This window comes from Taudactylus pleione, unplaced genomic scaffold (assembly GCF_031769625.1).
Source record: "Taudactylus pleione unplaced genomic scaffold, aTauple2 ptg000129l, whole genome shotgun sequence".
In the NCBI taxonomy this organism is placed as follows: Eukaryota; Metazoa; Chordata; class Amphibia; order Anura; family Myobatrachidae; genus Taudactylus; species Taudactylus pleione.
Window position 1 is genome coordinate 17,256,214 of NW_028284531.1, and position 27,894 is coordinate 17,284,107.

The 27,894-nt window shown below is 46.2% G+C and overlaps 1 protein-coding gene across 4 annotated transcripts in view; it reads left to right on the plus strand.

The window, feature by feature from the left end:
• The window catches only part of FURIN (furin, paired basic amino acid cleaving enzyme), a 186,468-nt gene that overhangs the window by 80,132 nt on the left and 78,442 nt on the right, over positions 1 to 27,894 (plus strand). For all 4 annotated transcript variants that reach the window (XM_088472900.1, XM_088472901.1, XM_088472899.1 and 1 more), the window contains one exon: positions 24,231 to 24,329. In XM_088472900.1, the coding sequence (XP_088329026.1) occupies positions 24,231 to 24,329 (99 nt within the window). The remainder of the gene's footprint in view (positions 1 to 24,230; positions 24,330 to 27,894) is intronic.

Genomic DNA, 27,894 nt, shown 5'->3' on the forward strand with positions numbered 1-27,894 from the left:
AATCTGGAAATCTCAGCTTCCAAACATGGGGGGATTTATGTCTTCTGTAAATGGCTTTCTTACTAACAATCCCGGAAGCTACAAATGTGACCGACCTTTGTGCTGAGGGAAAAGCGTTCTAGAATGATTAATTTGGCCTTTTTTTGCTTAATAATTCCCTGATCATGTTCATTCTATCCTTTTCTGTCAGGGAGGTCTGTAACATGTTGTTTCCATGCATGAAGAATGACGCTTTTGGTGAACACTGAAACAGTTGCTATTTTTCCAGTGTGAACACCTTTTTCATTTAATATTCTTGTGTTCTGTAGCTTTAAGAGAGACCTAACCCTCCCCACACACATTCTTGTCTAAATTACTTGTTTGCTGCCATGACACCATGTTGGGCAATTAGTTGAACATTATATATATATATATATATATATATATATATATATATATAAATATATTATTCTGTATCTCCTCCTCCAAAGTGACATTTTTACTTTTTCGGATCCCAGTGACAAACGTGTGCGATCACTCAGCTATATATTGTGTTTAGGGCCATATGTATAAATAAGCTTGATGTGAGATCTATATCACCAACCAATCTGCTTCTAACTTACATTTTGCAGGCTGTGTTTAAGAAATGATTTGGAGCTGATTGGTTGGTGATTGTATAGTTCACAATTTTCTCTCACATCAAGCTTTGATACATATGCCCCCAACTATCCGCGCACTTTATAGCAGAAAATAACCCCAAGCATAGCACAAAATTGTATTAATAAGAAAATTGCATTTGGGACAGGTCATTGCTGCTTGCTGGGGTAAGGTAATAACCGTGGGACAGTGAGGTGAGCTGGAGGTCATAGCTGCTCTTTGTCCAGTCTTTGGGTGATTGAAAGCAATCTTCTTGTTATACACATTAAGCTGACTGTACAAAGGTAGCGCAGAGATTCATGCCATAATGTAAACTTAAATATTAAAACCCAGCTTTTATTTTTGTTTGGGTGCTATTCATGGCTTTATCTAAAAGACTCATTTCCCTTATACTGTACAGGCGCTAGCCTACAAAGGGATGTCTTTTTTTACCTAAAAATAATTTCAATGTGTGTCCTATGGTTTAATATAGAGTTCCTATGTAGCTGTGACAGCATGTGTAGACCTGTCCACGTTTACGATTGTCTTACGTTTCAATTTTCTTCATGGTTTCTGTTCCCGATCTCTCCAAACTGAAAGGTATGCCAACAATGAGGGCACTTTGCTTACAGAATTCACTCATCAATCACTGCTGTAGAATTGCATTTTATTTCAAGCAGTGGAAAGGTGAAATAGGATTTTCTCTGCAGGGATGGGAGAGGAGTTTATTTTGTTAATGCATGTCCTTGAATTGTGCTTGCATTTTTCCAAGAGATTCTAATTGGTAAATAATTGTCCCTTTTAAATACCAGGCTCTGGTAATAATTTGTACACCTTTGCCCTCTTTTGCCCCATCCCCCCTAACCTGCTGTTCTGTGAAATGAGTTGGTTAAATCCTGTAAAGGATGAAGAATCTGTGTCCTGCTATTACCTCTGCTTAATACCAGATTTCACTGTAACATCTCAACCCACATGTCACCGCACGGGGCACGATGATGGAGGAGAAGCCGACTGGCTTATTTTACCTTCCAATCTGATCCTCATTTCAGGCAGAATTACTCCGTTCCGCCTCGCTGCTTTTTGCATCCTAAGGTAAATAAATACAGGGGGTTTTTTTTGGTTTTTTTTTTTAAAAAAATGTTCTTATGCCCATTGAAAATGACCCAAGCTGCTGTCCAGAAACAAAAATCTCATTACATTTTTTTTTTTTTTTTGAAAAGAAAGAAAATTATTTCTCCTTCCACCAGACCATGTTACTGGAGATGTCCAGCTGTAAAATATGTAATCTGCACTTTGTTTTACTTTTAAGATGGTGCTTCAGACCCCTCATCCCTACACTTTTTGTTATTTAACCCCCACACGTACATGACCACAAATAGAGTAATATGAATCATTGGAACAAACATCTGCAGCTGTCTGAAGGCTGTAACCTTGTTTCCACTGTTTACCAAAGACCCTTCAGTACTTAGCAAGCCACTAAGATTTGGGTTAGATAAAGTGGCGTTTTTTAAAAAAAAAATAGTTTATTTTATTTTTTTTTGCTTAAAGAGAAACAAACTCCAGCTTCTACTTTTTGTGAAGCTCAACTCGCACCTGGAACCTTCATAAAGAACAGGGTTGCAGTGTTGTGCCACAGGTGCATGTTCTGTGGTCCTAAAAGCCACTCTTTGACACTCATAGCACATGTAAAACAGTTTTTCATTTAAAATAAATAAAACACATCAGAGTAAACTACATTTGCATACAATCAGTAAGGCTCATTGCCATGTCAGACACTTGTTTCAATAGACTTCTTTTATGTGTAAGGTTATGAACAGCCAGGTCTCTGCAGTTTTTTTTATAGGGCTACATATTCCTAATAGATTTGTGGGATTCTTCAGGCTTGTGGTGGTTTTTTTTTGAAGACTTTGGAGCCTGAGAGAACTGTCAAAGTTTCCTGGCACATCACCACAGGGAAAGCTTAATTTACACAGCATGACTAATGAGATGTTTTACATGCAGAGCTGAAGATGATTTAGTGTATGGAAAATGATGTCCCATCACCATTCCAGGCTCGTTCACACCTATCTGCTCTTCTTTGTGTTTTTTTACATGATCATAAGTGCATTAAAATAGGTCATTTAAGAGTCATTGTGCTATTGCCACCATTACATTCTATATTTTAAACGTGGCACAAACGTTTCTCATGCATAAACTTATGCTATCAGTATAGTACATTTCCCAAACTCGACCATTACAGTCCAGATTTTAAGGATATCCATGCTTGAGCACAGGAGACTTAATTAGTACCTCCAATCAATTTGATTTCACGATCTGGACTCAAGCATGGTTATCCCTAAAACCTGTACTGTAATGCCTGAATTTTGGAAGCTCCGGTATAGTACTGTACATTTTATTGGCAGAAGCACTATCCATGGAAAATGCCTGTACGAGTGCAGGCCAGGTTACTCTTTTCTTCCAAGTGTGTATGAATGAGCCTCCTAGTACCTGTGGGCATGATGATCCTTTACTGTGCTGTAAAGGATCAGTAATGCTGTTACTGATCCTTTACAGCACAGTAAATGGAAGTGGTATTCACATATTGGCGTTGTTCTAAATATTTTAAGTGACTTAAAATATTAGTGACTATCTGTAAACTGTTCTGTTGCAGCATTCGGCACTTCTGAGAATTTAGCTTTCATGACACTCATTTGGGTTGATGCTCTTATCCAATTGTCATTCAGAGCAGTGTATACAGTTATGCTTCCCATGCTAATTTGAAAGCCCCCTACTACACTAATGAGCCCCAACAGCTTAGCAGTCTGCCCCACTGTAGGAAGAATACTGTCTCTGCACTTGCAGGTGACGTGACTCCAATTGGTTAGTAGTTAAAGTGGATTTTTTGCCTAGTGCCTCCTGGACTGTCATCAAGGAACTCCCCAGCGATGCATCTTCACTCATTTTTTTTTTCTTGGCACCCAATAGCTTTGCGCTGGAAAATTAGTAAAGATTGCTTACTACAATAAGCGGTAACGTGCAGTGCCACACATTGTGGATGGTTGAATTCTGGTGTAAGAGTGGGACGACACATATTGGTTCCATTCAGCAGATCTGGGAGAGGTGGTGCGAGTGTGGACATGATGCTTAAGTCATGATGCAACATACTGTGAGTGAGGGGTCTGTTTATAAAGGTTTCTCTGTAGGTAGTGGTAGACTCGTATGTCTTTGTGCTAAAAAGGCTACACTTTTTTTTTTTTCCTAATAATTCAAAAAGAAATACTACTACAGTCTTCCAATACGCTGCGGTATCCTCACCCCCTGTCGAACTATGTTAAGTCCCAGACTGTCTCAGAGTGCAATGCATGGACAGGTGCACACTTAATTGAAACACAATCCTTTCAAAGTATATTGAATTATTTGCCAGTCACTTTCCCCATACTTGTGTATTACTAAGCGAACTGCCGAAATTTCAAAGATCGCAGAGTAAGGGGTATACTTCATAAAGTGTGGGTTTTTAGAAGTGGGCATGTTGCCCACAGCAACCAATCAGATTCTAGCTATTATTTGCTAGACTAGAATATGCTAGATAAATAAGTAGAATCTGATTGGTTGCTATAGGCAACATCTCTACTTCTAAAAACCCGCACTTTAATAAATGTACCCCCACTAAATCATAGAATATCCTGAAGCTGTGAGAGAGCCTTTTATCAGTGGTAAAGGGCTTTTCACAGTTTTTTAAATAGAACTTTGTCCAGGTCTTAGATGCCCTGGAACAAAACCTCAGAGAATGCATGTTAAGGAACAACATTTCTTACCACTTAAAAATGCAATCCTAGTAATACAGCCTTTCCAACATTTTCCTCTACTCGTCCAAGTCCGTTCAGGGGCTTCCAGCAGGCATATTCTACGAGCTGCTATTTTGTTTGACTATGTACGAGATAACTGATTATACTATAATAATAGTTTCCCAACCTCAAACTTCTCAAGTGAATTAATAAATGCTGTCAAAAAGGATAATTTTCATTATAAAGGAAAGTCCTAAAACATCACCTCTTTGAAAGTGGGAACAAGATTACAATGTCACTGTAGTTTGAGAAATTGCATTGCACTTTCGTTTAATGATGTGCTGTAAAAGCTGATAGACCACATACAAAATGATATTGTTGTGATGCTATTTGGCTTAAATACAGTCATCCTGCCAGCTCTCACTACCCCAGACCTGCGGAACAGTCATCCTTGTATTTAATGTCCTGGGATTTCAGAGGTTTCATACGGTGAATGGCCATGAGAGACCTTGAGCCAATAGAAACTGCTAAATTTGCATTTGGTTTACATATATTTCCTGTGTGCATGGATTTCCTCTGTGTGCTCTGTCATCCTACCACAGTCCTCTGGTTACACAACACCATGTTAGAACTATGTAAATAGGATTGTAAAATGTTGATTCCCACTGACAAGTTGATTTGCCTAATGACAAATTTCCTTGTGCAGTGTTGTTTCTGATTTGAATCAATGCTGTGTAAGAAAAAAAAGGAAAGGCCATGCCTAATATTACCATGCCCTTTAAACAAGCCTTCAAGAACTAAATAATATAGAAGTTGTGGATTGAACACAATGGACGGTAAACCAACTGCTATTGCCAGAGCTGAAATGGTAGAGGAACAGCTGTGCATGGAGCAGTTACCCCTTCACTAGGAGCTGGAGGAGCAATTGCACATAGAGCATAGCTGCTAACAAGCACATTTAGATAGAAATAAGTGTTGTGCTGCGTTCCCTTGGAGCCGCTGTACGAATGTGGATGCATTTGGCATTAAGCTAAATTGTGCTGTAAGTGCAACAAATCTTTTTTAACTGATCCCTTGGTTTGTTCCTCCTTTCCATCATCCCTAATCACTATCTGTAATTTTGCAGTACAGATTACGGTCTCCTCTTTCCTTAGCACGTGAAGTATGGCCGCATGAATGCTGCTAATGACCCCATGCAGTTGTATAAGGCTGTCCCTGTGGTGTACTATGTGTAGAGTTACCGCTTTATTGGTAGAAGCTCGTCAATCGCTTCTCCGCTATGGCGGTTCTTCCTTTTTATTGACTGAAATTTTAATTACCTATTTATTTTCTCCATTCAAAAGCTTTAAATAATATTAGAAAATGTTGTTTCATGCAATTCAATGCAGCCCCCAGCTACCCCCCCTTCCCCCAACTTTTAACTGATGTTTTCGGAAGGTGGCTTGTACAGAAGCTGGAAAGGCATTAAGAATATATCACATGCAAGTTGGGGCTGCGGGCAAAATATTTAGGTGGGTAGTCACCATTTTCTGGTGATTTCTGCTGTGCTCATTTCTATGGAAATATGGCACTCATTATTGATACGCCCAAACTCTGCACTCATTGTAGATATGTCAGTGAAGTAAGTATATAATATAGAATTTTACTTGCCTGGGGTACACTAGTCTGCTAAATCATTGGGTTCCCTAAACCTTTTATGCGCTAGTGGGTGATCCTAATAAAACCATAATGATCCTATTTGGAATTATCTGGCAGTTTGAAGTTGAAATACCGGCTTGTGTGCGCGGTCGTCTTTGCAATGCACCAATGATACTGGAAGTGGTCTAGTTGCTTGGATAAAACCCACAACTCTCATCCACTGCTCCAGTTGCTTGTTCTGGTTTGAAGCCAAATTGGGTAGTTAACCTGGGGGCCAGCTCTTGGACCAAGTGGCCAGGTTGAAATGTGAACTGCTTTTTTGCATTCTGGTTATGTCTTATGGTAACACAACAGAAGACTTGTATGACCGTGTTTCACTGTATTTTATTAGATGTTATGCTATATAAAGAAGGGACTATTCATTTGGTGACATTTAAAACCTATTTAATGTTGTTTTTTACAGAAACGTTTGCTGTGTTTATTTATCATACTTATGCAAGCCATCACGCCTTGGCACATTGTGACATGAATGCATTAAGTGTGTGCCTTTTTCTACTGAAGCAGGGCCACTCTGAAATCCTGTATATTGTGTCATATGACAAGGAAGATTCGTTTCCCCATTGCTATTAATTTTGTCTCTATGGCAGTGATTCAGCTCCTAAGTCCTCCATACATATAGCTGGTACAATTGGAATCCCGACACAAGCGTCCCGCGCAGCAGTGGAAATCCCGATCGTCCTCAGGTAAGTATTAGCTAATCTAATTCTACCCCCTAACCCTCCCTTAGGGGTGCCTAACCCTAATCCCCCCACTGAGTGCCTAAACCTAAGGCTCCCGGGGGGTGGTGCCCACCCCTAATCACCCCCTGGGGATGCCTAACTCTAACCCCCCCCCATCCCCTAGCCTAAACCTAACCTCCAGGGGGGGGGGGGGGGTGCCTAACCCTAATCTCCCCCTGGGGACTGGGGATGCCTAACTCTAACCCCCCGTCCCCTAGCCTAAACCTAACCTCCGGGGGGGGGGTCTAACCCTAAGTCCCCCCCCTGGGAACCCTAAACCTAACACTCCCCCCCCCCCCCCCCCCCCCCCCCCGCGGCTATCGGTGTCCGGCGTCCCTTCCATCGTGATGCCAGGCGTCGGTCTCCCGGCGTATGTCCAATGACAGGCGTCGGCATATCGAAGCCTGTCTTTAGACCCTTGCCAGGATATGACAGTCGGGAAGCAGGCTGTCGGGATTAGGTCCGCCAGCTTCCTGACTGCATATCGGTACAATTGTGTCCTCATACACTATTGCTGCAGTCGCGCCAATCAGCCCCTCTTGGTGCTTCAGGTTCCATGCGTCTTGGCTTGCATCGAGCATCTTTTTCATCCAAAAATGCATCTTAGTTGCAATGCAATGTGACAAAACTGCTTTGCGAGACTGCCCAGATTAATTTGATATGTAACATTTGTATATCTGTGTGCATTGGAGTCTGAATCTGTATACGAAGTGCTATGATGCAGCAGCTTTTTTCCACCCCAAGCTTTGTTATGCTTCGTATACAGATGCAAACTCCGTCGCACACAGATACACAAATGTTTCATATCAAATTAAACCGTGCAGTCTCGTGAAGCGCTTTATTGCATCCAATTGCTCCAAAGAGGCATTTTTCAGGCAAAAAATACTTTGCATCGCTTACTAGAGTCAGGCAGCTCGCTGTGCATGGTGTTTTAAGTTTAGGTGTATGAGGACACCTCTGTATTTTAAAGCATTTAATACACATTTTTATACATCTAGTCTAAAAGTATACATTTATATACAAGCCTTAAGGGGGAAATTCAATTATTTCCCAGCCACAGCTCCTGTCTGAACTGACGGTTGCTATTCAGTTTTGTTCCGCGGGCGCCCATTACTTATCGTGTATTTCTGCTCGCAGCCTCATAATGTGTGAGTAGAAGTCTGACCAAAGTAGGGCTTTAGGGCACCTTAAACTTATTGCATCCGGCTTCTGGATCTCTTTATATGGGTTTTGCGGCACTTGCACCTAGCGGCACAAACGATTAAATAGCTCCCGACAGTTCAGGCGGGAGCTGCAGCCGCGAAAAAACAATTGAATTCCTCCTTACCTCTGCAAAAAAAATAGATTCAAGTGGACTCTATTTTGAAAGCTTGACCTAACACTATTCATTGTTCCATTTCACATAGTGGAACTGAATACTTACTGCTGACATGACAAAAACTGGTATTTCCATGCTACTGGCATCATGGTTTTGTAATGATGAATTTTACTAGAGATCGTCTTTTGCCTCATTACAGGCGGAATATTTCTCTGCACCATGCTCTACCGTCATCCTCTGTAGTATGGGCCGCTTTCTCCTTCTGTTCATTAATAGCTCTATATAAATGTTTTATGTGGGCACTGTGGAATGTGATTACATGACTATACAGCTTTCTGAATTATCACTGTAGAGGGTTATGCTCAGTGACTAGGTATATATCTTTAAGCTGATTATTTACAATTTGCATTACTTGACTTTTATATACAGGTACCACACATTTGGGTTCCTTTTTTTTTGCCCTCTGATTTGCATGAGAAGGATAATGTTTTTAGACCAGTATTTGCATTTTACTATACTTGTACACCTCATTGGTGACTTTGTAGAAGATGGCACAGTGTAATCAATTCTGTGCTCTCCAACAACCTTGGTGCTGATGCGAAAATAGCGTATTTACGCCCATATGGTGAGTCGTGCGCGTCACAAGTTGCATCTGGCTCTGCATCAGCACATATTCTCTAGGTTTAAGTCAGGCATACGTACTCTAATGCACTTCTACCCAACCACGTCATAAGCACAAGAAAAGTCTTAACCTTTGTTTTGATTGCATAACACATTGACTATTTGGTTTGATTTTAAATTAAAATCCCTCTGTAATACAGCAGATAGAATATTCTTTATCGTGTGCGACTGCAAGAAATTCTCTCGCTCCGGGGCTCACTACAAAAGGGGTGGCTGTCGATGGTGATTGACAGCTCACACCGTTTTGTAGGTGGGGTGGGGGGGATGGCTGGCCAAACTGAGGCGTTCCCGACGGAACGTCTGCCGTTTGGTTGTGGGCCCACTGACATCACTCGTGATGTCAGTGGGGAGCTTCAAGCTCTAATAGAGCCGAAAGCTCACTGAGGCTTGTGGTAGAAGAGACCCTAGCACAAGAGTCTCGTCGCAAGCCCCGATGGTCGCGATGGTCTTGACCATCGCGACCATCAACCTGGCCGCTCGCTAAAGCTGTGGTTGGTCACCCACAGCCTAGCGAGCGGCCAGGAGGCCGGCTCTGAACATAGAGGCGGCCGTCCTTATTCAGAGCGAGCGCTCGCATTTTGCAAGCGGCTCTGAATGAGGTCCTTGGTGTAGGAGTAAAAACAACCCAGTGTTGTTAAATTCCACTACTCACAGGTATGGTTTTTGAATGCTGGCATCTAGGAGTGGTTAATTTGAGATCATTGGGCCTGATTCAGAGCCACTCGTAAGCGGCAGCTCGTTCGCTCCGAGCGATGTCTGCCCAACTGTGCATGCGTACGGATCGTTATACGCATGCACGAACCAGTCAGTGCGGTCGAAATTCATGTGTTCGCAAAATAGCGAATGCCTGCTATTTTGAGTGACAGAATGAGGCGTATGTGGGTGGTAACAGGGGAAGGTGCTTGAAAACGGGGAGTGGAAATCCGATCGCAGGCGTGCTTAAAGGTCAAAACGGGCGTTTTAAGGGAGTGCATAATTAATCCAGCAGCGTCATTGACCACGTCACTTGTTTTTTTTTAACTCAGAACTGCTCGCAAAATAGTGGTTGAAAAAACCAACCACAAGAATAGCGAGCAGTTCATACGCTGGTCGATGTACTCGATTAATCTAATAAATAGCGGACATGACGAATGGTGCGAGCGGCCAGGGGCGTATTTTTCAAATTTACGTTCGCATGTTTTGCTCGCTCATTCAGACTTAGAGGCGTGAACAGTCCGCAAAGTGCGAACGGTTCATTTGAATAGCCACCCCTTTTTAGAAAACGAACGACCGCAAATAGCAAACGGCTCTGAATGAGGGCCATTGTTTGCATTCACTCCTCCAAACGTATGCACAGGCAGTGGAAGAAAACTCCCAATAGTGTAAAACTGACTTAATGTGTATAAAATACCAAACCTAAAAAAGGGAAAAAATCCACCAACTGGTGAGTTAAACTGTGTACTAGATACAAGGAGTATGAAAGTCCATCTCATGAATGCAGGATCCAACTGCGGATGTCTCTGTACTCCCAGATGGCAAGTCCTGGCAATATGCTGGTTCCTCACAATACCACCAACTCATTTCAACATATTGGGCGGAATTCAATTCTTTCCAGCCCCTATTGCGCCCGACGGAGCTATTCAATTCTTGCTCCTGTCGGGCACGATGAGCTGCCAGCGCTACATTTCAGCTCGCAGCCCCTGGGGGATGAGAGCTGAAATGTGTAAAAAGTGACATGTTTGGGCGCCCAAACATCACTTTTCGCGATCGCGCCCAGCACTTCGGTCGTGTTTAGCTGCTTTACGCGGCTAAACCTGACCTCCTATGGGTGCGATCAGACCGAAAATCTTGAACAATTGCATAGCTGCCCGCGATCTCCTGTCACTTTAGACGGGAGATACGGGCTGCGAAAACAATTGAATTCTGCCCATTGTCTTTATCAAGATGTATCATAGTGGTTCATGGCACAAACTTTTATACCCCTCCATCTACCCTTGAGGTTATCAAGTAATAACAAGTAAATCAGTCTCCATTCCTTAAAAATATATAAAAATGTCTTTATGTTCCACAGTGGAACGCAAGATACTGTACTTCCCAGGTCTCGAACAAACACTGGGTAACTTCCCCCATTTATTTTATCATTTTGTGTATGCGCCGGTGACTTTCTTTCACCCCGCATGTGGCTCAGGTGGCATACTGGTGGAACTTCTTATGTCTGTGCATATGGCCGCTCACAATCCACCTGAGAATCTGGAATGCGCATAGATGCTGTAATCTGATTTATTTATTTTTTTATACTGCGCATCCTATATAATTTCCGTAGGCCTGCGTAACCGCAGTGATGCATAAGGAAATTAGCGAGGTCTGTCGTTTCTAGTGAATTATTACAAAATAACTTCCTCTTCTGCGTAGGCGATGGGTACTCCTTCTTCTTCTTCTTCTTCTTCTTTTTTTTTTTTTTTTTTTTTTTTTTTTTTTTTTTTTTTTAAAAGGATTTTTTTTTCTCCTCCGGTAACATGCAAAACTACTTCTTCTTGTTCTAACGTGATTATTAGCGAATCTATAAATGCAGGATCCCCAAGTCCCACTGTATGTATAGTTGTGTGTGGAGCTAGAAAAGGGATGGAGTGCTTATCAGTTTAAGTGGAAGATGGGCTTTTTGCTTTTAGAAGTAATAACTTTTTGGCAATAAAGTCTTCTGTGCTGTGAGTGCTGGGTGATTGAAAGTCACAGCTGTGGGATATGCTAGGAAATAGGAAGTGGCTGATATTTCATAAGGGTTGACATTGTAATACACTTAGGGGTCAGCACATGTGCAGCCACAATTTGATACTGTCTGATACAAGTTTTTCCTGAGGCTGCTGTGCATAGAGAGAAAGGAGATTGAAGCCTCGGCAATGTAATTTAACTCTTTAATTACAATTTTTTTATTTTTTTTTGCTAAAGTAAATAGTACACACCTTTCTTGATCCTTTTTTTTATTTTGTAGTGTTAGTCCTAGTTGTATTAAGAACATAATCCCAATTTTGAGACCTAAATGTTTCACGTTTAAGTGCATTTAATATTGGTGGTGGTAGTGATATTTTTCTGCATAAGAGTGCCAGGTGCCTGACCTCATCTCTGTAAAGGTGGGTACACACTAGGAGGACTGATAGGATGGCGGATCGGTCGTCTGGCCAATCTGACGATTGGTAAGTGCATACACACTTACCAATAGTCTGTCTGATGCGTCGTGATTGATGTCACAACTGGTCGGGCATTTACCTGCAAAGTTCAGCTGTCAATCACCGGCAGCCTCTGCAGCAAGTGTTCAGGCGGGCGGCTGAGTGCCCATAAACACAGCGGAATCGGTATGTATTACCGCCGGACGTCAGCCACGTCACCACCTGTGCTCAACGATATCCATGGTTGAGCACAGGTGACTTTTTATTAGTACCTCAGCCAATTTGATTTAACCACCCGTGCTCAACCATGAATATCTCTAACACCGGAACTGTTGGGGAGCATTGAGGACCGCATTTGGGAACCTCTGGGTTAGGCACTTCAAACGTTAGGGTTAGGTACCTACCACGATGGTTGTGGTTAGGCACCAGGTGGGAGGGTTAGGCACTAGAAGGGATGGTTAGGGTCTGGCTCCTAGCCTGACGGTTAGGGTTAGGCAACAGGAGGGAGTGTTAGGCATCAATTGGGAGAGTGATTGACGTCACAACTGGTCGGGCAGTTACCTGCAAAGTTCAGCTGTCAATCACCGGCAGCCTCTACAGCAAGTGTTCGGGCGGGCGGCTGAGCACCCATACACACAGTGGAATCGGTATGCATTACCGCCGGACGTCAGCCCGGCAGATGAAATACTGACGCCGGACGGCTGGCAGATTAAGTTCCCAACAGGGGAGGCGAGTAGGCTATCCCTACCCCCCCCCCACCCCCAGGGGTGCCTAAACCTAAACCCCCATCACCATTTATTACAGACCCATTGGGGTTTGATAAAACAAACAATTTGACAATCTTCATGCTGACCTTTGACCCTGTCGACCATCTTGACCTTCCATATCGACCTTTAGTGTGTCGACCTTTTGTCCCCGTCTACCTTTTGCCTGTCAAACATCTGGTGTCTATCTAGACATTGTCAATCTTTTAACTGACTATACTTTTATACCATGCCCTACTAACCCATCATTCCCCAACTGTGTGTAACACAGTGCATGTCAGATGCACTAACAAGTGAGGTCACTTATATTTCTACTTCAGGGTCCATAGGGTATCCACAGGATACCTTGGGGTATAGGTGTGACGTCAGTCGCTGGGCACCATAGAGTTAAGCTTTTCAGCCTCCCAGGATGCACTAGGGTCCCCCTCCTATACCCCGCCCCCGAGCCAAGGCACTTCAGTTTAGTTTGGTGCCCGGCCGGCGTCGGGTGCACCTGTCGGAGTGGGGGCTAGAAGAGCCCCTGAAGCTTTCTTCAGTGCAGCTGTGGCTGCACATCTGGATGTACAGCATGGACAGTCAGTCCTGACGTCCATGCTGTCTTCCCTACACCCCCGCCGGTACCAGAACGCCGGTACCGATCCGGGGATGCTGGTGAGCATCTGGGGTCACAGCTAGCGGTGACCCCAGATGTTCCGGACCATGGCCGGATCCAAGGGGGACAAAGGTAAGCAGCGGGGTCCCGCGGTGGGTCCCCGCTGGTCACATGGTCCTAAGTCCCCAGGCAGGGGGCTCCCTGGGGACTGGCTGCAGCGTGGAGCCAGGCGACCAACCTGCGCTTTCCACTACCCAATGGGACAGCGGACCGCAGCAGAGCGGTAGCGCTGCGGCGTCCCAGGGGTTAAATGCATGCCAGGGGAGCGCGCCTTCCCTGTCTCACAGCCGGCGCCTCCCCCGCTGCACACAGCCCTCTCTGCATGCTGCCGACTGGTCCTGTGGCAGCGCTCCTCCCCCAGGCCAGCCTCCTCTCTGCTCCTCGGCGGCCATCTTCTCCAGAACGCATGGTGAACGCTGCTGGAAGCGCTGGACGGAAGCATCGTGGTCTGGGTCCCCCCGCATACCTCTCCTCCGCTGTGGCTCAGGTCTGTGTATGCAGCACTGTGTCCTACCAGGCCCTGTGTCTGTGTAGTTGAGTGATCAGCGCTGTTAGTGCAGGAATTGTTATTTCTCTGCATTGTATGTGACTGTGCTAGCGCTGCCTGTAACTTTTCTTCTCTAAACTGTCAGCTTTATTACTGTCCCTGTTCTTTCTGCTAAAGCCCTTGCGGTGCGGTGCTGCAGGGTGGTCTCTCGCCTATTTAATACTTAATTGGTGAGAGAGGTCACATACGTGGTGCCATCATGTCTGAAAGTGATTTTCCCCTCCGGCTACAGTGTACCACGTGCAAAGTACCGTTAGCGGAGGGGGAGGGTAGCGCGGAGGGCCTTTGCCGGCAGTGTTTGTCCATGGCGCGGCCTATTACGGTTACAGCACCGGTACAGGAGCCGCCCTGGGCTTGTTTCGCTCAGGCGTTAACAGCTTTAGTGGGCCAGTTAGCTCCGCAGCCCGCGTTTACTCCGATGGGTTTGTCCCAGCAGTCTGTGGTGTCGTCACCCATGCAGGGGTTCCCACGACAATTGGTGGTACCCCACAGTCTCCCTATTTCCCCGCTCCCGGGTTCTCAGGAGCCAGCGTGGGTTAACTCCCTGACGAGTTCTGTACAGCACTTGTCGGATGTGTTGCAAGGGGAGTCTGTGATGCGGCCTCATAAAAGGCCGGTGGCGTCTCTGTCCGCTCCTTATGAGGATGACGAAGGGACGTCTGATGATGGGGAGATTCTGGATCCTTACGATCAGGAACCTCTCCATACTAAGGACACTGATGCTAAGTCCAAAGTATATATTCCTGGACTTATTCGGGCGGTCCGCACAGCCTTGGTGATTGAGGACGAAGTTCCCCCAGCGGCTAAATCTAAGTATGCCTTTTTCAAAGATGTGAAGGGCGATGCCACAGTCTTTCCTCTTTCGGGTCAGTTGGTGGACCATTTAGAGGAGGCGTGGAAACAGCCTGGCAAGCGATACCAGCCGCAGAGACGCCTGGCGGTGGCTTATCTGTTCGCGGATAATTATTTTGCTAAGTGGGAATCCCCTCCACAGGTGGATTCTCACGTGACCCGTCTTGTCCGTAGTGCCACATTGCCGATGCCATCCATGTCCTCCCTTAAGGATGCTACGGACCGCAAGGTAGAAATCTGCCTGAAGTCCGCTTATTCCCTTGCAGGGGGGGCAGCACGGCCGGCTATGGCCATTTGCTGGGTTGCCAGAGCGATGGAGCGCTGGGCGGATTCATTAGAGGCTTCTTTTGAATCCGACTGTCCGGCCGAACAGGCGGAGTTGATTGGCAATCTCCGTGATTCGGCCACCTACATCAACGAGGCGGCTCTAGACATTAGTACTCTGGTGTCTAGAATTTCTTCAGCAGCGGTGGCTGCTCATCGCACCTTGTGGCTGCGATCCTGGAAGGCGGACGCAGATTCCAAGAAAGGTCTGGAAGCGTTGCCGTTTACCGGAGAAGTTCTCTTCGGTCCGGATCTGGATAAGATTGTGGCCACGCTGGCGGCAGCCAAATCTGCTTGTCTCCCGTCGGCCGCTGCTCCTTCTGGTTCTGGACCATCGTCCTTTCGGTCATCTAGGGCCCAGGGCAGGCCCAAACCACAGTCGTTTCCTCGACAGGCTGGCCCTAAGAAATCGGTCAAGCCCCGGAAGCAGGCATGGAGTACCAGACGTCCGGCCCCCAAGCCAGATGACAAGCCTGCGGCCTGACGGTCCGGGCCTCCCTTTGGGGGATCCCAGGGTGGGAGGCCGCCTGCTACAGTTCGCCCAGTGTTGGTCGACCACTACGACAGACACTTGGGTTCTGGAGGTGGTTTCCCACGGATACGCCCTCTCCTTCCGGCACAGATCCCCGGCTCGCTTCTTCACCACGGGTCTACCATCAGACCGGAACAAGGCTACGGAGCTGCGGAAGGTATTGCACACTATGCTCCAGGCTGGAGTTATAGTGCCTGTTCCATTCTCCCAGAGGGGCCAGGGTTTCTATTCAAATCTATTTTTGGTACAGAAACCCAATGGGTCATATCGTCCGATTCTCAACCTCAAAGCACTCAACAAGTCTTTGCGGGTCCCGAAGTTTCGGATGGAGACCCTACGGTCCATCATTCTGGCGCTGGAACCTGGGGACTACATGGTGTCATTGGACATACAGGACGCTTACCTGCATGTCCCTATTCTTTTGCGCCATCAACAGTTCCTCAGGTTTGCAATCCGCAGCGACCACTTCCAGTTTCGGGCGTTACCTTTTGGCCTGGCAACAGCACCACGTGTTTCCACCAAGGTGATGGCGGTCATGGCGGCTTCTCTGCGGCTGCAGGGAGTCCGCATGTTGCCGTATTTGGACGACCTGTTATTGGTGGCAGGATCTCCAGAGCTCCTGTTACGCCACTTGGACCTGACCATTGCACTGCTGCAACGGCACGGCTGGCTAATCAACTGGCAGAAGTCCACTCTAATCCCGTCTCGGAGAATTCTGCATCTTGGAGCCTTATTGGACTCGGGACAGCAAAGGATCTTCGTGACGGAGGACAAGATCTCTGCTTTACAGTCAAGGGTGCGCAGTTGCCTGCACAGCCGCCGGGTGTCCTTACACTCGGCGATGAGGTTACTGGGCTCCATGGTGTCGGTGTTCGACATGGTGGAATACGCCCAGTTTCACTCCAGACCTCTGCAGCACCTGATCCTGTCCAAGTGGAACGGGCTGCCTCAGTCTCTGAAGTCCCAGACGATTGTGCTCACCCCGGAGGTTCGCCTGTCCCTTGCGTGGTGGTTACAGACGATCCACCTCAACAAGGGACGTCCGTTCTGGGTTCCAAATTGGGTCCTGTTGACAATGGACGCCAGTCTTCGGGGCTGGGGAGCAGTTTCGGGTCCACACTTGTTCCAGGGCAGGTGGACGCCGACAGAAGCGGAGCTTCCAATAAATATCTTGGAACTCCGTGCGGTGTTCAATGCTCTCCAGCAGGCACAGCGGTTTCTCCAGGGTCGCCCGGTGCAGGTCCAGTCGGACAACGCTACCACCGTGGCCTACATAAACAGGCAAGGAGGAACTCGCAGTCGGGCGGCTCTCGTAGAGGTCTCTCGGATCCTGGTTTGGGCGGAGCGCAATCTTCCGGCCATATCAGCGGTCTTCATCCCGGGAGTGCTCAATTGGGAGGCGGACTTTCTAAGTCGCCAAGACGTTCATCCGGGGGAATGGTCCCTGCACCCGGACGTTTTTCAACTACTGGTGGACAGGTGGGGTCTTCCAGAAATCGACCTCATGGCGTCCCGGCACAACAACAAGTTGCCGGTGTACGGGTCTCGCACAAGAGACGAAGGGGCGTCTCTGGTGGATGCTCTGTCCGTCCGGTGGACGTTCCGGTTCGCATACCTGTTCCCTCCGGTCTCCCTTCTTCCACGGGTAATCCGGAAATTCAAACAGGAAGGAGGGACGCTCCTGTTGATAGCTCCCGCGTGGCCCAGACGGCACTGGTTTTCAGACCTTCAGGGTCTGTCCGTGGACAGTCCTCTGCGGTTGCCGCTACGACCGGACCTTCTGTCTCAGGGTCCTTGCCTTCACCCGGACCTGACTCGGCTGTCTTTGACGGCGTGGCTGTTGAGACGGCCATGCTGAGGTCCCGGGGGTTTTCCAGCTCTGTGGTGCGTACCATGTTACGAGCTCGGAAACCGTCTTCCGGCGAGGATATACCATCGCGTGTGGCATACGTTCTTCCAGTGGTGTCGACCGAGAGGTTATGCACCGCGGGAGTTTCGTCTGTCTCGGATTCTCGCCTTCCTGCAAGCGGGACTAGATCATGGGCTTCGCCTTGCTTCTTTGAAGGTACAGGTTTCGGCCCTATCTGTCTGGTTTCACCGTAGGATTGCTACAATCCCGGATGTGCGCACCTTTATGCAGGGTGTTCTCCGCATTCAGCCGCCCTTTGTTCCACCTGTGGCGCCTTGGGATTTGGCTGTGGTCCTGAGGGCTCTCCAAGGACCGCCGTTTGAACCACTGGGCTCAGTGGATCTTAAATGGCTAACAGCTAAGACTGTTTTCCTTCTGGCCATTGCTTCGGCCAGACGTGTTTCTGAGTTAGGGGCTCTTTCTTGTAGACCCCCTTTCTTGGTTTTTCATGGGAACAGGGCAGTGCTCCGCACTCGGCCCGAGTTTCTTCCCAAAATTGTTTCCCAGTTTCATGTTAACGAGGAAATAGTTGTTCCGGCCTTTAACTCACCGGGTCTTTCCGTGGGTGAGGCCTCTTTGGATGTTGTGCGGGCCTTAAGGACTTATGTTGACCGCACTTCTTCGTTTAGGAAGTCGGACGCTTTGTTTGTCCTCTATGGCTTCCGTAAAAAGGGTTGGCCTGCTTCAAAGCAAACTTTGGCAGCCTGGATCCGTATGGCTATTTCTGAAGCTTATCTTCATGAAGGCCTACCGGTCCCACCTTCTCTGAAGGCTCATTCCACTAGGTCTGTGGGTCCTTCGTGGGCAGCTCGACGTGGTGCCTCGGCAGTTCAGATCTGCAAGGCTGCTACGTGGTCCTCTGTCCATACCTTCGTGAGGTATTACAGGTTTGACACCTTCGCCTCTCAGGATGCTTCCTTCGGGCGGCGGATTCTCCTTTCTGCACAGGAGCGTCCCCACCCTTAAAGGATACTGCTTTGGGACATCCCCAAGGTATCCTGTGGATACCCTATGGACCCTGAAGTAGAAAATATGAGATATGGTAAGAACTTACCCTTGTTATCTCTATTTCTACGAAGTCCATAGGGTTCCACAGGACTCCCGCCCTGTCGCACCTGTGCTGCAGATGGGCTTTGCTCTGGTCACCGGTTTTCCGTCTCCCTCTGGTGAGAATGTGATTCTTGTATGTGTCCAGATCTTTTTTCTCTCTCTTCCTTCTCCTCCTCCGGCCTATGGCTTGATAACTAACTGAGGTGCCTTTGCTCGGGGCGGGGTATAGGAGGGGGACCCTAGTGCATCCTGGGAGGCTGAAAAGCTTAACTCTATGGTGCCCAGCGACTGACGTCACACCTATACCCCAAGGTATCCTGTGGAACCCTATGGACTTCGTAGAAATAGAGATAACAAGGGTAAGTTCTTACCATATCTCATATTATTCTTACTACCAGCAAGTAACTGACCTTAGGCTTGCCTTACTGGAGAACTTATGTACAAATTATAAATACATCAGCCTAGGTGTAGTACAGTGATGTTTAGCACCATATTGTAGAAGTATATATTGTAAAACTGGTAATTGTTTTTTTTAATATGCATTTACCTTATTTACTGTACAGATACGCTTGAAAACTTAACATGAAAAAGGGTCATTATGTCAACATTTACAAATCAACGATCATAACAATGATATGTAAATGTTTTCCAACGTTTAATACCGCTAATGTACAGATGGTGTCCTCATACATCTAGCCTCCTTGCGCGTTAAACAGCCCTTCTAGTCACGCCATGGTGTGGCATGACGCTGTAGCGCTGAGCATCTTTTTCGTGCTACCTTTTCCCTTCAAATGTGTCTTAAGGTGCCCACACACATAGCGATGTGTTCTCAATGCCACAATATGTACAATTTCCTCTAACTCTCCCCAGGCAGCTCCCCGGCAGTCGATTTGGAGTAAAAAATGTCCAATCTGACTTAAGATCTATCGTGCATCCAGTGCATTGTGTCCCAGATTGGCAAATCTGCCCTACAGCACGGCAGATTTGAAGATGCGAGGTACGACGAGAATCGGTATCGTGATCATAAGTGGAAATCGTGATTTGGCCATATTTTACACGATTTGTCCTCAGAATTCGTTGAAATCGGCCAAATCAGGTAAAAAATTGCTGTGTGTGGGCAGCTTTATTCAAACAGCAATGTGAATAGGATGCACAAGCCGCTTCTGCTGATTAAATATGATCTGCAGCATGTCTATATTCTATGTGCGACTGCGGGTGTATCTGCATGCTGTGCAAATAATACACATTTGAAAGGAAAAAAATCTCACGAAAAAGACGCTTTGCGCTACAGAGTCACACGGCGCTCATGCGTTGTGTAGCGCACGGAGGACAGATCTGTACTTTGCATAATGGGACTGATATTTTGACTTGGTGACCTCTACTTAAACTCTTGCCTCCAACTTTGCTTCTATGATTTTTTTCTTCCTGTCACTGCTGTAGTTTTCAGAACTCTATATAGTATCACTTCACGCCATCACATTTCATTTTATTTGTGCTGCCTTCTATCTCTGACCTTGAAAGCTTCAGTGCAATCTACTAGTTTAACAGAATAAGGTCTGCCTGTATTTGCCCCCAGCTAATCAGTCAGACCTTGCGATTTCCTGTATTAATCCAATCTAAAGCTGCCCCTGCCTGCTGCACTTCATCTAGGATGCCAAATGAGGTTTCCAACATCCGTAAGGTGTTTTTTTTTTTTTTTTTTTTTAATAGAGAATAAGTGGCAAAGCCATAAAAATCACAACTTCATAATGCTGCCAGATTGAATATAGAAATACAATAAAGGTTCATTTTTGGACCTAAATTGCTGCCTGAGTGACATGAAATTAACCAGCGAAGAAAAACGACAAATTGTTTGGTTTTAGATTTGTGTATTGTGTAAGTATTTATTTACCTCTCAAAACTGCTGGGTGGCTTCCAGTATACTTTTAGTCTACAGCAGAGGTTCCCAAACTCCACCATTACAGTCCACGTTTTAAGGATGTCCATGCTTGAGCACAGGTGACTTAAATAGAACCTCAGTCAATTTGATTTAAGCATGGATATCCTTAAAACCTGGACTGTAATGTCAGAGTTTGGTAACCTCTGGTCTACAGTACTGTACATTACATATCTGTGTATATTAATGTATACAGACCTTTCCTCGTAGGTTAACCAGTGCTGTGAGTCACTTGCTCTGCTGGGGATTCTAATATCCATTGATTATCCAATAATGATCATGTTTTACTTGGTGTTGTTATACTTTAGAGTACTTTGGCAATAAACGGGCAACTTGCAAATATCCGTTTAAAATTATGTATGTTCCGTTTTATCTAGAAGTTGGCGGCATATGAGCGAACCACCTGTGTCCCCAAAGTATATTGCGTGCATTCAACCTTCGTGTAAATGCAGTGGAACTGAAATGTGTGGTCAACATGTTAAACGTGTGAATCTCCCCAGGAGGAAGATGAAAATATAAATCACAAGGTATAGAGACTGATAGTGTTAGGCCATGGTACAGATGTAGAAAAAATCCAGTGCCAGATGTCACAAGCCAAAATATTTCTCATCTTGCTGGAGGGGTCATTAGTTACATTCCAAAGCCATCTAAGTCTGTACCTCTATTTAGCATCTGCTTAAAAGGGGTTACAGCCTCTCGGAGAGTAAAAGCCTCTCTGATTAAAATTTAAAGGATACTGTACACTAAAAATAAACATCATGCGATTTCCCATTGTCTTGTATTCACTGTGAATTCTATTCAGTGGGAGCTGCTGGAGACCAGACTGATGTTAAACACCGCACAGAGTGCTTGTTTATCTGTAGGCACAGCAATACGGAGAGCCTTAATCTGCACACAACTCTGTATGTTCCAGAATAATGTAGGGTTGAAAGCGAACACATGCGGAAAATATAAATATGCTAGCCTTCAGAAATTCAGGTCTTCTTTTTATTTTTCTCACATAGGTAACATCATAATAATATGAGGTACAATTGCTGTAGTCCAGCTTTTTTTTTATTTATTTTTTTATCTTTTTGAAACATTGAAAAATAATAATTATTAGTGAGAAGATGTTCTGAGCAATCCTCCTTACTGGCTCTGCCAACTGAAACAACTGGTAGCAGTGGAGTCTGTCACAGCCATTGTGCTTCCAGACCTTCCCTTCTGATGTCGGCATAAAGGAATTCTACGGGTGGCAATAAATTTGCTGTGTTGCCTTCTCCCTTTTTAGGTTAATATTTATTACCCTTGTCACTGTAGAGAATCCTACACCACACGGATGGTATGTGCCCCTTGGAAAGCGGCATGCTCGTTCCCTGTGCTGCCTGTTGTGTATGTTTACAAATGTGGGGAACAACATGGTAATCAAAGGGTTGAACTGAATTACACTATGATCTTGGGCTTGATAACCTGTCCATCTAGTCAGGAGCACTCGCTGCCTGTGACCTTGGCAGCGTGCCCTTTTCTTGGCATGCAGGTAGATTGCAATATTAAGGACAAATTAGCATTCTGCACAAAAGTTACATTGCAGTTACTACTTTTTTCTGTGTATTTGTCCTTAGTGTTTGGGTGTATAGTGCAAATAATATAGACAGATACAATAAATTAAGCACTCATGACAACTTACCGTTTTTAAACATATAATGATTATCACAGCCAAGTTAGGGTCATCTGGTGTTTTTCTACTTTGCAACACTTATTTTAATTAATCCTAAAAGGAAACAGACAACAAGGTGCACCTACCTCGGCATTCGCATAGCAGCATAATGTATTAAGCAATAAAAAAAGACACAAGATAAAATAAAAAACAATGGCTCTTATGGGGGTGAATCCAATGTTGCTAATGGGCGCCCGACAAAGCAATTCAAGCCGCCGGCACTGACATTTCTGCTGGCAGCCTCCTAAAGTGGAGAGCAGAAATGTGCGCAAAGTCCGTGATTTGGGCAACCTAACCAGGACTTTTAGACTGGTTTCGCCGATTTTTACGCAGCTAAACATGGTGCTTTTGGTTGTGACGTGTGAAAGGAATGGCGCCCAAAACAATTGACTATTTCATTCTGATCTCCTGTCACTTTATATGGGAGATTGGGTGTGAAAAAACAATTGCATTTCCCCCATGGAGTTCCAGAAACTGCAGATCCTCAGATAAGAGCATGGTAATCCATCCTACACGTTTTGTCTGGAAGGCTTCATAAGGGAGTCCTTCATGCTGGTTGTGGCCAGAATAGGAGAGGCTGCCATCATTCATACATCAGTATTGCTGCAACTGTGTGATGAGCTAGTATGTGTGGTGTGTGTATGTATATATGTGTGTATATGTAAATATAAAATATGTGTATGTAAATATATATATATATGTGTGTGTGTGTGTGTGTGTGTATGTGTATGTCATTTTAAGAATTAAGGCCCTGATTCAGACCCACTCGCGAGCGGCTGTCCGCTCGCAAGTGGGTCGATGTTCTGCACTGAGCATGCGCACGACGGAGGGAGCTCCGTCGTGCGCATGCGCCAGACGCGACGAGCGAAGGACTTTCCTTCGCTCGTTGTGTCTGATCAAAGGGGGCGTGCTGTCGATGTTGATTGACAGCACGCCCCCTTTGGTGGGCGTGCCGGGGGCGTGCCTCCCTGACGGGGGCGTTCCTAAGGGAACGCCTCCCGTCAGAAGCCGGCCCACTGACATCACTAGTGATGTCAGTGGGAGTGATTTTGGCTCTGATAGAGCCAAAATCACTCCGGGCCTTGCGGTTGAAAACCTCAACCGCAGGCTCCGGCTCGCAGTTTCGATGGTCGCGATGGTCAAGACCATCGCGGCCATCAAACTGCACGCTCGTATAGGCTGTGGGTGGTGACCCACAGCTATACGAGCGTCCAGGAGGACGCTCCATAGTCATGGAGGCCGGTCCTCATTCAGAGCGTGCGCTCTGCTCAGAGCGTACGGCTCTGAATGAGGGCCTAAATTTTTTGTATATTTCTTGTTTTACATCTATTGAGTAACTTTTGCTGATCAGTGCATAGATGTGCTGAAATAAATATATAGTATGATTTTAGGAACACTCATGGTACCTGCAGATAATTGTGCTAGAGGTTTGTAACCCTTCTGCTGTTGCTGCAGCACCCTGCTTCCCATATTATAAAGTGTACGGAGAATGGGGCATAAAGTAGATGTGTAGATAAATATATAACCTTAAGAGCATCCTCCTCCCTCTTGAAGGGAAGCAGTCTGGAAGCCGATGGACGGAGGGGGGATTGGGGGAGGGGGATTAGGGAGGAGGGTTAGGGGCTCCTGGGGGGTACTTAGGGTTAGGTATCCCCCCAGGAGGGTTAAGTTTAGGCTATGGGAAGTGTGGGGGGGTTAGGTTTAGGCACTTAGAAGTGGGATTAGGGTTAGGCACTGGGGGGGAGGGGGAGGTTTGGGTTAAGCACGCCTAAGGGAGGGTTGGGGGGGGGGGGGGGGGAGAGATTAGGGTTACTTACCTTAATCACCGTTCTGGGTTTTCACCCATGTCGGGCTGACACTATGGGGATTTGAACCACCGGCCATGCGGCTGTCGGTAAATCATACCGATCCCCTCTTGAGTATATAAAAGCGATATTGTTCATTTCTGACAATCCCACAAGTGTACATGGGAGGGCAGCAATATGGATGGCAGACATGTCTATATTTTAACAATATGTCTCTCTCTCTAGATTTTTGGAGATTATTACCATTTTCATCATCGGGCTGTGGTGAAGAGGTCCTTGACACCTCATAGAACAAGACATTTCCTTATAAGTAGAGATCCTCAGGTAAGACCATGCTGTACCCTTTATTGTAAATTACAGTTTATTCAAGAATGTTTAATTACAAATACATTGTGTTTTTTTGAATATTAAATTATTAGGTGGTTAATCTATCTGCACATGGATCCTGCATTGCTAGTGCTGGGCACCAGGAGTAATGTCCAATTAAACTATCCTTGCCAACTCTCCCTGATTGTACCACTGCGCTCATAGGTGCTGCTTTCACAAGCTCCCTGAAAACCTTTTTCAGAAGTAGGGAAGTATGTATAAGTGCGGTAACCAAATTGGACAAGAACTGGCCTGTATTCTATTGGAGCAAGCAGCTGGATCACTTCCAGTATTAATGGAGCCTGCTTACAGACCTATCGGGTCTATCTTCAGTCATCGTCTGAGTGCATTTACCAATACAGCAGGGGTGGCCAAACTGGTCCTTAAGGACCCATAACAGTTAGTGTCGGACCCCATCCCTTCTACAGTGTTTATGTTTGGGGGTTTGAATTTGCTGCGTGTGAAAACTGCCTAATTTAGAAAGACCTTTTAGATTGAGAATGGTCTGAGTCGTCATGTGATGTCTGTTTGTTTATAAAAAAAAATGCTTAGTACCTTGCATTATTCTCCAAGGGTGTCTATTGTCTCTACCTGAAAGCCTCTGGTATACCTTGAAATCCTTATAGTCCTCACTGACACTTTTATATTTGTTTCTCTTAAATGCTAATGACTCAGATCTAAAGATGTAATAGTTGTTTCCAACTTCTTTATCCAATCTACCTCAGTGGGCTCAATTCAATTAAACGCAAATTAAATGGCGTCAGGAGGGAGCTCCCAGAGCTATTCAATTCAGTGCACTGTTAGGTCGGAGAATGTCCGTTCTCCCGCACCTTGCGCCTTAAACAGGGTGTTTAGTTGGAGAAAGCCCGTTCTTGCAACTAGACTGCCCGGCGCGATGCTGTTTCCGTTGCGCTCAGGGCAGAAAACAGCATCGCGTCTGTACTTTTGTCGTATTTCTGCTCGCACCCCTGGAGGGGTACGAGAAGAAATCCTTAACAGCGCACTGAATTGAATGGCTCCAGGAGCTCCCTCCCGGCGCTATGTAATTTGCATTAAATATTTTCACAAGAAGCAATCTCCTTCGCCAATAAAGCAACATTGACTTGCTGGACCACTAAAAACATAAGATCAAGAGAACACTAGTTCAGTATCATGCACCATTGCTGAAGCCTGTGTGCTTCTGTGTGTGTAAAACATTTATTTGTTGGATTTGATCAGAGCCGGATTTACCATTATGTAACATAGGCGCCTGCCTAGGGCCCGTCTGGTTCCAAAGGTCCCCCAGCCCTCCGGAGCCGGAAAGTCTAGTGTGAGCTGCTGCATTCACACCAGTGTAGCCGGTCTCCTCTGCACGCACACCCCCCCCCCCCCTCCTCCATGGTTTAACGTAGCTAGTGCCTCCTCTTAGCAGCATCTAGCCAGCGGTGCCCCTCCCTGCCTATCCGCAAGCAGCCAGCACCCCCGCCCGCAATCCTCTCTCCATTACAGCCCCCTCCCTCCTGCTCCGACCACCTATCTCCTGCAGTGTAGCAAGCAGCCTCTGGTTCTGACCACCTCTAACCCGCAGAGCCGATGGCGCAGCATACTCCGGTTCTGACCACCTGCCCCCGGCAGGTCCGCCATCAGGGTGTAATGCCGGCAATCCAGTCCCGGAGAGAGATGGGGCCCGGGTGGCAGCGGTGCGCAATGCAGTGCACCAGGTGGCTGACAGGCACATGAGACAGAGCATAGCCTGCGCTCGAATTAAATATTGAGCCGTTCGCGAGCCAATCACAGCTCGTGGAACAGCAGCCAATCAGGAGTGGCCGCTCTTGATTGGCTGCCGTTCCGCGAGCTGTGATTGGCCAGTGTACGGCTCCATATTCCAAATGCCGCGGCGCCGATGCTCTGGCGCTACCTGCTGCACGGTGCATCCTGCACCGCTTCCACCCAGGCCCCCCTCTCTCTAAGCAAGGTATGCAAACCCTGTCTTTGCACTCCCACTCTAGTCCAGTCAGCCAGCTTTCCCTGCTCGCCTCCCTCCCCCCCCCAGTCCAGTCAGCCCTCTAGTCCGGCAGCCCTACCATTTCTGTGCCCAACACCAATCCAGCCAGCCAGTCACCCTTTCTTCCCTGCCCCAGTCCAGTCAGCCTTCCCTGCTCCCCACCCCCAGTCCATCTAGCATTTCCTGTGCCCCCCAATCAAGCCTGCTTCCCCTGCCCGCCCAAGTCCAGCCCAGCATTCTAATATAGCAGCCAGCCTTCTCTGCGCCCCCAAGGCCAGCCAGCCTGTCTTCCCTGATCTGCCCCAGTCCGAGCTAAGATACAAAGATGGCCTTAAGTTTAACTGAAAAATCTTATAGCTCTCCTTAATAAATAAATATATTGTGTGTGTGTGTGTATGTGTGTGTGTGTGTGTGTGTGTGTATATATATCTGTATATCCGCTAAGTTCCTCCTTCTGTCTCGCCATGTTCTTCTCCTTTTCCCTCTTTTCCTCCTGTCTCCCTCTGTCCCCTCTCCTTCTGTCTCCCTCTATTTGTCCCCTCTTCTCTTGTCTCCCTCTGTTTGTCCCCCGTTTCTCCCTCTACCTCTATTAGTTTTCAATTCTATAACTGTGTGTGTATGCGTGTGCGCAAGTGGTATTAATCTGTGTCGTATTTGATGTTTTGCCATAAAGCGCCCATACATCCTGCGAGCCTGTAACCTGGCATCTCAGGACCGGTGAAATCCAATATGTTGGATTTCACTGATTTTGCTGATCACGATCAAAATATGATTAGGATTTGCAAATCGGTGATATTTAACATATATAATGTCACCGATCCTCCGACGGATCAGAAAACATCAATGACTGGCGGATCGGTGTTTCCGATCCCATCGCAGGATCCCGCAATCCGTCGGTAGGTGTATGGGGGCCTTTATGTGCATGTTTTCTAAAGTAGTGCTTACACTGTGTACTTGATTACACCTAATATAATAACTACATATATTACAGTAGTGTAATTGATTAGAGCCTGTTATATATGTATGTGTGTGTGTGTGTGTATGTATATATATAATATAATATATATAAAAAAATGAGAAGAATTGGCACTCACCAGGTAGCTGACAAGAAAATTGGTTTTTAATTACCCATCTTGAGGGAGAAAGTGCATAGAGCCATAAAGTGCAATAGTCATAGTCTACGTTTCGGTCCTATGTAGGACCTTCTTCAGGACATCACAGCAGACATGTTTCAGCTTGAAAACCAAAGACAGGCTGAAACATGTCTGCTGTGATGTCCTGAAGAAGGTCCTACATAGGACCGAAACGTAGACTATGACTATTGCACTTTATGGCTCTATGCACTTTCTCCCTCAAGATGGGTAATTAAAAACCAATTTTCTTGTCAGCTACCTGGTGAGTGCCAATTCTTCTCATTTTTTTATATTTCATGGGCTGTTTTGTCCTTAATTGAGCACCCCCAAGTTGATTCTGGTGCTGCAAGTGCGGACACTCTGTATGGTTATTAATATAATATATATATATATATACACACACAGC